The following is a 12111-nucleotide window of genomic DNA, read 5'->3' as shown; positions in this document are numbered from 1 at the left end:
TCTTACAGTTTGAAAGTAGGACTGCAGTGTTAAAAAAAAATCCTATGCAAGAGAGACCATCTGTATTTTCACTAAGGAAAACTGAACACAGGATCTAATTTTTCCAGGATACATGTAACGTAGACCTTGGAGCATAGTCCTGGTATTTGCTTCCAGGCTTTATGCTCTCTCCCAGATCCCAGGCTATAACAAAGAACGTTTTTCTGGTATTGAGCTTCCCTTCGTATTTCTTTGTTAAATACTGTATTTTGCCAGCATGATTCCTTCTCATAACGAACTCAGCAGCATTTGGGTTACGGTTAAGACAGTTCCTACTTGATTATACTGCTGCTTATGGAGGGGTGCGGCTGAAAATCAGGAGTATTGCATCAGAATCTTTTGGGAATTATTAAATATTAGCAAAACAAAGCCTTGTGCTGGAGCTCAGGCACAACAACTGTCTGTCCATGGACTCAGGAGGTTCTCCAGAGTGAAAGCTCATACAGTGAACATAAAAGAACAGGCATTTCTCTCTACTCCAAATGCTTATGCCCACCTCATCCAAGGTAGAGTCCAAGTAAACAAAGGTAGCTCATTTAAAAGGGAGATAAACATGCGCAGAGTCTTTCCATCATTTAAATAAAGGAGGACACAGAACTGCTGCATCAAGGCAGTTTAACAAAGCAGTCACAAATAAGAGTAGGACGTGAAAATCGAGATTTTTTTCAGTTTCAGTGATATTACATATATCTATATATTTACTGTATATGTTACATGTTCTATACGGACAGTTTGGAAGAAAGGAGTCTAAACATTATCATTTCAGTATTACAGAGCAACACTTTGAGTTTGAAATGAAGAGAGTAAAACATTAATTAAGTACAGCACAATGAAGAATTATGTGAAAGCCTGAGAGATATAAATTACCTTTCATTTTGTTGGTGTAGATGATAACTTTCTAGGTTTATTTTTATGACACAAGAAACATTTCTCTACTGGGAAAATATCACGCAACTCTGTTTCTCTTTGATTCTTCAACTTAAAAGTTTCCTGAACCAGGTCTGTGGAAGGAGGAGAAAGCATTATTTTCTTGAATACCTATTGTGCAGCTTTATTTACAGAAGCTCTTTAATTTGCAGCTGGTTTTAAGCTTAAAATATTTGAACTTAAAACATGGTGTATCTTTGATATAATTTAAAATGCTGCAGCCTACCTCTTCCAATTTGTCTGTTCTGTGGCCCGATGAATGAATATGGTTTAAGCAATGACACGGAGAAGGTATTTTGAGGAGCTGCAGCAATAGATGTAATTGAAAGCCAGGCACACTATTTTTGAGCAATTCCCCAGGCAGTGACATAAGTTTGGGGAGAAAAAAAAAAATCTCCAAAAATCCCTGAGTAATGCAAACATCCAAAGCTATTAGCTAGTAGAAATCCTTTTGTTTTGCACAGGAGTAGAGGTGATGAGACAGGGGAGACAGGGGTCAGCACCAGGCTGTGGTGTGCGCGTGGCGCCCTGACAGCGTGCAAGGAGGTGGGAGCTCTTACTGGGATCCTGCAGAGGTAGCCGGGAAGAATCGGGTCCGCTGTGCTCCTCAACCTGTCAGGGGTGACACCGGGGTCTTTTCTTCCCCAGCTCGCCGGAGGCTTCATGCTGCGATAGATTTAGGCAAACGTAATCGAATGCAAATCCTGTACTTGTACTTCTCCTGACATCGAGCTGCTTAAAATAATCATGAGCTTTGAGAAACCAAACAGAATCTGGCAGCTCAGAGTTATCTTTTAACTTGAACAAAATGAGAAGAGTCTTCGATTCAGGATGGCTTGTAGAGTGCTTCTGGGGGATGAAATGGCTTTTCATTTCATGGCAAATTTTGTCCCCGTTGCACTGACGTGTTGGGGTGCGGATAGCCGTGAGGAGCAGTGGAGACTACAGCCATGCACAGAATCGCTGGAAATAGGCAAATCAGTCCTGTCCTTTAGGAAACTGTCATATTCAATTCACTTTATCACAGACCAGCGGTAAAAATCTGCATCTGACCAACAGAAATGCTTATTGAACGTATATTGAACATATGTTCTGTGCATATTGAATATGACACCATTGTTACTGCATTCCTTGCTCCCAAAAAAAGGCTTTGAGAAGAAATGTTTAAGAGCTAAAATTTGGTCTCAGTTTGGTTTAAGAACAAATAAGATCTATGGTTTTCAGATCTAGAAGGACAGTTTCCTGAGGTTGTACTGCTGTAAGAGCAAATTGTATGTCTTGTGTGGTTTAGATCTTCACTTAATGTTTAGGTTACCCATCATTTTGTACAATTGCTGCCTTTCAAGCTTGTGTTTCATTTGATTGGCTCCATTTTGGGTGCTGCTGTTTTCTTGCTGGGTTTTTGTGTCTGTGTAAGCACATGGTGCTAGAAAAGGATTATTGATAATAGCAGGACTCCGTGCATTTCACAGGTTGTCTTACCTTGTGTAACAAAGCCATACACTTACTGTTTGAAAAGGGCTATGGTAAAATTCTGCTAAAAATAGAATGTAGTATTTCTGTGGGAGCAGGGTGCACAGGATTTGCTGCACCTCAGGTATCTCCATATCTGCTTTCTCACCTGTAGGAGCACACACAGAAATTTGATGCTATTTTAGGTGGGTTTTTTGATGAAGCTATGAAATTCTCTTGAGAAGATCCTTTTTACTTTTTTTTTTTTTTAGTTGATTTAGGTACACTTGTGCCAAGGAGAGTTTTAGAGACTAACACAGGGGTGTCAGTGGTGTTGTCCATGTGGTTGAGCCACCTTCACGCTGGAAAGCAGGCTTTGCAGGACAGATTTATTTCCAAGTGTGTGTTCACTTTTGTAACACAAAGAAGTCTTAAGTGACATGAATACTTATATATGGAGAAGACCATAGGCATGATATTCTCCTCTGGAAACCATACTGCAATATAAAAATCTCCTTTGGGAAATGCAGAGGTAGCCTGATAGCTGAGGTCTATGCCATCAGCTCAGAAAGCCCTGCATTTCCAAGTATGACCTGCAAACGTGAATCTTCACTCTGCTCACTAGTCTCATTTGATTTTTCACCAGGAGCTCTGACTCTGAAGAAGCATTTGAGACCCCGGAGTCCACTACACCGGTAAAGGCACCACCTTCACCTCCGCAGCCACCCCCCGAAGCGGCGGCGGCAGCAGCAGTTGTAGCAGACATAGCAGAACAGGAAACAAAACCCCAGCTGCCCTTGGAAGACACAGGTAACGAGCATGTAATGAGCGGGACAGGTTACTGAGGAAGGTGAAGCTGCAGGGAGGTGTTTGGGTAAGCACAGGCAAGGAATTGATGCTAACAAAATGTCTTCTGGAAGATTAGTTAGTGTATGCTGGGCATTATCCATGCTGGGAGGAAAAACCCTGTCACCTCCTGGAATAAAGTATTGGAGAATCTGTCCGTAACATTTGACAAATATTAAAGAAAAGAGGAGCTTTCTAAAAGAAAGCTTTAGAAAAACTTTCTTTTTTTTAGAAAAAAAGAAAAACTTTTCTTCCTTTTGAATCAAACTTCATTCTGTAGGATCTTTACAGAGTCAGATGAGTAGAAAAAGGAGGTATGAGATACAGATGCAAGTACGTGGGTGAGCACTGTTAACTGCGACAATTAACAGAGTGTTATTTTCAAATGTATTGTCGCCTGAAACAGAAGGTGAACAAAAAGCCCATTAGAACAATAGAAATATTGATATTAGCTTTATAAGAGGAACATGGGAGTATGTGTGAGTGTATGTATAATATACATACATAAAAATTGGTACATACTGGGAAAATAACCTCTAAAAAGGGAATATTGTGTTTAAAAAACCAGAGAAATCCTTTCTGCACAAAAAGTGCTCTTTGTTCTCCAAACTGAGTAATGGAATATGAGGGAGTAGAAAGTGCTCTATTAGCCCAAAATAGCTGTGTTTGGGCTGTCAGATGACAGCTGAACAGTTTAAGATTGAATTCCCCATTATACTGTCTTTTTTCCCATCCGAAAGTCAAGTCATCTCGATCACCTGGCTAAATTGTATAAAGGTAATTTTACTCTCAGCAGACTAAAGCTCATTTGTATTTCATTTGGAAAGATGTATAGCATTGCCAGGCAGTGTTTTAAAGCTTCCATTTCCACTCTAGAAGTGGCTGTATTTAGCAGTGGGCAAAGCAATGTCCAAGGCTGATATGTGTATTATAAAGGCTGTCCAGCTTTGATTTAAACCTTCAGGAAAGTGACAAGTCTTGCAAATGTCTCGAGCCACCTAAAGCATTTCTGGGAGTTATGCATTAAGGAGTGCTCTTTAAGATCGTGATTTATGATACAAGCTTATAAGAAGCTAGAAAGATGTTCAAGAAACTGATTCCACAAAATAAAAATGAAATACTGAGACATCCTGACACTTTTTCCTTTCTGCTGTTACAGTTCTCTCTTCATTGTAGCAAACAACATTACTCATTCTCCATCTTCTTTCCTTTTTCTAATCTTTTGCAATCTAATGATGACAAAATAAGCGCTGACAGAACAAAAGAACGCATATGCTAAACAGGATTGGAGTGTGGTTTTAATTACTGCAGTAGATTATCTTCAAACCCTTGATTACACATGTGCTTCCCTGGCACATGTGATTCTTGTCTCCCTACATCCCAGATCTCCCCCTCCTTTCTTTCAGATAGTTCTGAAGAAAGGTAGGAAACTGAATATATCTGTTCACAGCCAGTGTGAACTATATTGAAGGCCATTGGATGGCAGAGATGAAAACATTTCATTTGCAAATAGGATTTGTCCATGGGAGGCAAGTTACCACAAACTAACAGAGCTATGTTCAGCATTTCAAAATTATGCAAAATGAAGTTATACAACAGGGTAATTTATGTGGGGGAAAGAAGATGTGTAATGCAGAAAAAATTCAGATGTAGGAGGGCAACACAAAGCATTCATTTGTTTTGGAAATCTTTAGAAGAAATTAATAATACTAAGACCATAGCTTAGGTGTTTACATGCTTCTTCAGAAATGCGAACAGTTAAACATTTTGTACTTTATAAACCACTTGAGTAACAGTTATCTCGTAGTTTACTTACCTCATAGGTTATGCATGTGGCTGCACACAAAGAGAATGAGTCCCTTCCTCGGGGGTTATGGGTAGTTGAAGCAGAGTTCCTCATTGGTACCATACAGCTAAATAAATAGGTTTCAATAAAAGAGGAGTAAGGAATACGGGCAACCGGAGAGCCTGGCACACACACAGGGAGAGGCAGCGACGTCCAGCTGGGTTTCTGGTTCACCAGCTGCATGGCTTTGTCTTCTACATGAGGTTGGTGACGGAGCGTGTGTTTGGATGGAAGGAGGGAGCATAGTAAGTGTTTAAAGGATTATTTCATCTATATCTGACAATAATTGCTTATGCAGACAGCTGCAGTTGTGCTGCATGATATCATTAGTGCAACAGCTGGACCCACTGCTGGAAAGCCAAGAGGAGAGTTTTTAATTAGGTTGACTTCAACGCTAGCTTAATAAATATGATGAAAGTGAAATATAGCTAGACTCATCCTGGGTTTGTGACAGCTCCTGGTGGGGTAAAACCTGCTGCATGGCTCCAGTCCATCAGCAGCAGAGCAGAAGAGGGGAGTCAGTCTGCAGGCGAGTCTGGAGGGGAAGAGGAGTAACAGAGCATATATGGAAACTGCCTCTGAACCCTAGAAAGTGTCACTAATGAGCCCTTCCATTCCTCTGTAAATATTTTGTTTGTTGTGAGGAACGTGGGTTATACGCTCAAGGTAAATGACTTTGAGAGTGCCTTTAATTTTTTTTATTTTGGTAGTATTTTAAATTATCATTGCCTGTCTCATAAGCTTCTCATAACGGTGTCCTCTTGTCCCTTGTTCCAGCCATCTGAGCACCAGAAAGTGCCCCAAGCCCTTTCTCCCAAATACCCCGTGTTTCTGGCCAGGAATTCCTGCCTAGGCAGGGGCATTTCTTTTGCCCCCCCTGCCGCCTTCCGCAATTAATTAATGAATTCAGATTCTGTACACAGGGGAGATGTGAGAGCTGGAGTCCCCTCTGTGCGTTACAGCTCGCCGATCCGGATATGGGAGACCTATATTCAGGTCCTTCTTGTGCCAGGGAAATTGAGGTCAGGCTTTCCGGTAGAGAAATGATGACCAAACAAAAACAAACCAAATTTTTGGGATGGAAAATATTCTTCTTCAGTGTTTTTCCTCTTGAAGCCTAACACAGAAAAATTGAAAATAAACTTTATATCCGAAGTTTTCTCTCAGAATAAATGGCAAAAGTATTTTTACGGTAATTTTAAAAATAGCGTTACTAATTGATTTCATAACTTCAAAGGCTTCTTATAACAGGCAGGAACTTGAAATAAACTGTGTTTCAAAATTCCTGGTATTAGGTAATTCCAATTCCTATATGCTATAGGCAAAGTGTACTTGTCTCCTGAGTTATTTCCTTATAGTGGAGTATGTGGGTGCATACTGTGTGCATTTTCCAACGGTTTCTCTTTGTTTTCTCTAGAAAACACAACTAGAATTTAATTTCTTCCATATTTGCTTTATTAGAACTGGTTAAGTTTTGTTTCTAAGCCCTTCAAAATAGCGTTTCATTTTGTTTCCAGCTCAGCAGTGGTAAGGCCTTCTATTTTCAGCCTGTTGGGTTTCCTCCTATTTTAGAGATACATCAACAAAGAAAAAATGCTCAACTGTCCTAGTGCACAGTGCAGCTCCCCCTCCAGAAGAATTTGTTGTAATTTAAAGGGAAAAATATTTAAAAATACCTAGAAGTACTTTATATGTCCTAACTCCTTAATATATTTTCATGATTTATAAAGAAACAGTTCAGATTTAGATTCAGTAAGCTCGTAGCTGGTGCAGATATTTCATTTTCTTCTTTAAAGTGTCTTTAAAACAAATCTGAATTCCAAAGTTTTTGGAAATGTTTCTTTTTGCGAACACGTCCCCGGAGAGCGCACCACCTGCGCTGTGGTAGGGGATGCCCCAGGGTGCCGCATCCTGTCCCGCTGGTACCGCAGTGCTCGAGGGGGGAAGGCACGGAGAGCTCCGCAGGTGAGGAAGAGATCGGTGATACTGCATCAAAATGAAACAAATCTGCCCTTGCTTTGGCTACTTCTGTAGCTCCTTGTGCAGCTACTGCCACCAAGTTTCTGCATTTCTTTCCTAAGGCTGTAGAAAGATGTAAGTCCTAATACCCATCCTGATCTAAATCTACAAATGCCTCCTATCCTTTCATATTCAATATAAGGCAGTGGTAGCAATTTAATTAAAATTTGATATCCTCATCAGTGGACAGTTCAGACCACACGCATGGGATTTGTTACTGTTCAGATCTTTTATGGATCTTTATTTAAAGAAGGCTGAGTTAAGCGAGGTATGTGTCTACCTCGCTGTTCTTGTGGGACGTTGAAGCTTTACTAGCATCTGAAGTGCCATCAAAATCTTGGTATTTTGTATTGTACAAAAAAAGATTTCTGTAGTTGACTAGAAACGTTTTTTGATTTTTTTTTTAATTCCTTTTTGTTGATACTAACAGCAGAAATTTGTTTCGTTTATTAATGCAAACAGTCTTATAATATCTTTCTAGCAACTTTTGCTTCTGCCATAATAGGTGACAGGTGAGAATGCCAAGCATTAAACATGTCATGCAGCTCTCATTTAGAGGTCTTATCACCTGGATACAAGAAGTCTGGGCGCTTTTTGTTGTTGTTTTTGGTTTGGGCATTGCTTTTGTTTTTCATACCTGATCCAGGCAAAAACTCTCTGAAATCAGAGAAAGTCCCTTCTGGAAGGAGCAGAACTTGGACCTTCTTTTTTAATGAAAGAAATGGGAGGTTTCTTTCAGGGATTGCCTGTTTTTATGGCAACACAAGTTTCCCTGCTATCGCTCATGTACTTGGAACGCTTTATAAAACTTAATATCTACCTGTGGGCAGCTCTTACCAGTATAATTTGTGGGTGACTGTCAGCGCCAATAAGAGGCATAAACCTTATTTAAAACCTTGTGCTGGCCTCTCTCTAGGGCAAGTGCTGCCTTAATTTTCATAGCTTGTATTGTAGCATGTTCCTTTGTGATCAAATTGCATTTTAATAAAATACTGTAATTATGAATACTGGTTTGCTTAATTCTGTGGTGTAAGAGGAGAAATGGCACTGCTCTCTGGGTATGCTGTTAATGTCAGGAAAGTGTGGTCTTCGTATGTCTTTGTAGTAATAAAGCCGTGCTGTTTTGCGATAGTGAGTATCATTCATATCTTCTTCTCCGGCATTTCTGCTCTTACCAGTACTGAGCCAGTTCTGCTGTAATGCCAGAAGAGTCTAACAGCAGCATTTCGCTTCTACCAAAAGCCATGTTTTCTGAGACGGTTTCACGTATTGTTTCATAAAGAAACAATAAAAATATCACAGTAGCGAGTTGAGCAACACTCTGCAGAAATCTATACTCTAAGTAAAGGATTTGATTAGAAGGAAGTTGTGAAATAAGCAATTACAGAAGATTAAAGCTCTGCACTGTGTGGAGCACACCAAATTTGCATGCTGTTTTGTTTTGAGTAGCTGGAAAGCCTTGTACGCTCTTTGCTGCTGTGATGCATCCCTAACCTCAGCTCCACCACGCCTGTCATTTACAGTCCAAGTCCTGCAGGGCATCGGGTTTCTTTTCTTTTATTTTATGTTTTTTAAATGCATGTTTGTACTGACTTTGAACAAGGGGCCTCAATCCTTTTGAGGCCTTTGGCGCACGCTGGAATGAAAACAACGCATAATTGCAGAAGATTTCTTGTTCAGATCCCCCTTTTATTTCATGCTGACCTACATTTTTACTCTGCTGACGTATTAGAGCTACGTGAGTGTTTATTGTAATGTATTCCCGTTAAGTGTCTTCCGTTCCCGTTTCAGTGTAAAATGTACAGATCAGTCTAATGCTGGAGTTTTATGACACTCTTTGAGTCCCTTTAACAGAAGTCCCATCAGTGTCAGAAAGTGATGTGTGTGTGAAGTGAGCACCAGCTCGGCCGGCAAATCAAGTCTAATTAATGACCTCTCAGCTAGGCTGAAATCAAGCCCAACCCAGTGGAGATTAAGGAGAAGAATAAACTGTCCTGAAGTACCGCCACATTATTAGCATTCATTTAGCAGAAAAACACATTAAAATATTATTTTAATTGATGTAACTTAGTAAATTCCACAGTCGTAAAAGAGAAACTGTGTAGCTGTCATTCCTTTGACAATCTCTGGAAATATGTGGTGCCGCTCTAAGGTACTACTTTGGGAAATGTGTCCAATTTCCTTAAATCCTTTCTGTCCTCTACATCCATGAATAATAATTCTTGCAATCTCTATGCAGACATATAATTTCCTCTGAAACAAAGGAAAAATGTTTTTTTTCTGTTCTTAATCCATTCATAACTTCTGACTGAAAGTAATTATTGATTGTCTGTATTGCTTTTATGAACAGCATCAATGAATGTAGCTGGGCAAAATGGGAATTATTTTGCAAAACATGTCAGGATTGGAATGAAAAAGATGTGTAGAAATTTCTCTGAAATCATTTAAGGATGAGCAAAGCATTCATGTTTGTTTGACTGTTTTTCTTCATAATTGCATAATTAAAAAAAAAATGACAACATGAAGAATGCTGCGTTGCTTCAATAGGAAACACTGGGGCATTTTGTTCCAATACATATCAGTGAGAGCTCAGAGCAGCTGGCTTACCCCAGCTTGAACTGTGAGCTGGAGAGAGACTTCCCAGGTCTCCGATACCCTGACTGGGACACACACACATAGGCAGAGGTGACTGTTACATTCAGGTAGGTAGCAGTACAATGACAGCAGGAGCAAACCGTATTCAGGATTTGTAAAACATTTTAGTAATCAAATTTAGTTCTCTCTATAAAATTTTCTTTTCATCGATGAGTTAGAACTACACTTGGAGAAATCTGTTTTAAATAATCTGTAGGGAGCTTCTAGTGGTCTTTTTTAAGGAAGATTTTCAATTGAGAATATTTGTATGGTTCTCTAATGGACTAATTTTTTTACCTTTGCCATAATTTATTTCATATGAAATTCTCAATGATTCATGTCTCATTATAAACTTGGAATTATGAGGTCAAAGTAGAGTGTATTGACTGCTTGGGGCAAATAGAGAAGCATCATTGATGGGTTGTGGAGAGGAAGCCATGTTCCTCTGGGAAAATTGGTAAAAATAGCACATGGGAAACAAAACTTGAGATCAACATGTAATTGCTGAAGCAGCAGTCAATTTACAGGGAATTTACTGCATAAGAGCTCTGACACAATTGTGTGAACTCTTTATAATAGTAGAAAACGGGAGTAATAAAGTGCTTGATGTTCAGTTTTCCTGGTATTTGGCATATTTAGCATGTTATGGTAATATCCATCTCTTTAACTAAATGATAATTAGTTTAGAAGAGATGCTCTAGAGGCTATTGCAAATATATATTTTGTGTTTTCATGAAACTTGCCTTGAATCCTTTTCTGGGGAGAACAGAACTATTTTTTCCCTTAATCTTGCTCATGTATTGGAAATGTCACTTTGGTTTGTATGTCCTTTTAATCATTGCTTAGTCCATTTGTATGATTTTAACCCTTTATTTTTTTTTACTTGTAGTAATATTATGGTAAATCTTATTAAGCTCCAGTTTTTAAAATGTGTTTAAAATTCACTGAGTTCTCTGTTTGTTCCCACAGGATTATGTTCAGAAGCTGTACCTGTAACTGATGTGTCACACAGTGAATCAGTTGAAGAAAGCCCTTTCCGCCCCCCTTCCCATTCTTTTTCCACTGTCTTCGATGAGGACAAGCCAATAGCCAGCAGTGGAACTTACAACTTGGACTTTGATAACATTGAGTTGGTTGATTCTCTCCATGCCTTAGGACCGAGCTCTCCGGAATCAAAGAATCGTGACCCCAAAGCAAATGTTCGAAGAAAATCTACTGATTCAGTCCCAGTTTCCAAATCTACATTGTCTCGATCTCTTAGCTTGCAAGCTAGTGATTTTGATGGAGCATCTTATCTTGGCAACAGTGAGACATTAGCACCTGCTGCAGATGTGTACAGTACTGGTTCAAGTAGTGCTTCTAGTACCCTTAAGAGAACAAAGAAATCCAGACCAGCTTCCTTAAAAAAGAAGCAGTCAGCAAAAAAATCTCTGGATGCTCCACCAGTGAAGGAAACACCACAAGAACCGTCTGACCTTGGCCAAGTGGCTTGTGTCCCAGGTGAGGATAAAACAGTATCTGAAGCGAAGGCTGACTCAGTAAAGCCTGAATGTACTGAACCTTCTAAAATCTCTGCTGAGAAACAGGAGGCCCCGCCTGTGCCTGAAGGATCCTACTCTTTGGATCCAGATAGTTTTGAAGGGATTAGTGCATTTAGCACCGGAGGCAGCAAAGTACAAAACTCTCCCCCTGCCAATAAGAAAACACTACCTCTTACAACGGCACCAGAGGCTGTGGAGGTGACTCCGCCTGACACTGGAGGACAAGAAGACCCTCCGGTCAAAGGCATTGCGGTGAGGCTGGAGTTTGATTACTCTGAAGAAAAAGGGGTGAGTGAAGACCAGCAGGAGAGTACTCCTCCTCCCAAAAAAACAGGTAAAAAGCCTGGTGCTAAAATGCCACTACGGAGGCCAAAGACTAAAAAGTCAGTGGAAAAGCTTGACAATGCTCCAACCACACCGACCAAGTCACCCACTGATCCAAATGAAATCCCTATCACAAAAGGCTCTTACACTTTTGATATTGACAAGTGGGATGATCCCAATTTTAACCCGTTCTCATCTAGTACAAAAATGCAAGAATCGCCCAAACTGCCTCAACAAACGTACAGTTTTGAGCCAGACATGAGTGAGGACTCTATTGACCCTTTCAAGTCTTCTTCTAAGATAGCCAGCTCGCCCTCTAAATCTCCAGCTTCCTTTGAGATACCAGCCAGTGCCAATGAAACAAACGGAACCGAAGGAGACAACTTGAATAAACCTGCAAAAAAGAAGAAGACGCCACTAAAAACGTAAGTTAAAGGGCACAGATGTTTCTAGATTAAAGCAGCACATTCCTACCCCTTAGCA

The 12111-nt window shown here is 40.0% G+C and overlaps 1 protein-coding gene across 1 annotated transcript in view; it reads left to right on the top strand.

Moving 5' to 3' along the window:
- The window catches only part of TACC2 (transforming acidic coiled-coil containing protein 2), a 131519-nt gene that overhangs the window by 82120 nt on the left and 37288 nt on the right, over positions 1–12111 (top strand). The window contains exons 5-6 of the mRNA XM_050899008.1: positions 3065–3228; positions 10733–12053. Coding sequence (XP_050754965.1) covers positions 3065–3228; positions 10733–12053 — 1485 coding nt within the window. The remainder of the gene's footprint in view (positions 1–3064; positions 3229–10732; positions 12054–12111) is intronic.

This window comes from Gymnogyps californianus, chromosome 6, assembly GCF_018139145.2.
Source record: "Gymnogyps californianus isolate 813 chromosome 6, ASM1813914v2, whole genome shotgun sequence".
NCBI lineage: Eukaryota > Metazoa > Chordata > Aves > Accipitriformes > Cathartidae > Gymnogyps > Gymnogyps californianus.
The sequence above is the reverse complement of the archived record's forward strand: the minus strand, read 5'-3'. Positions and strand labels throughout refer to the sequence as shown.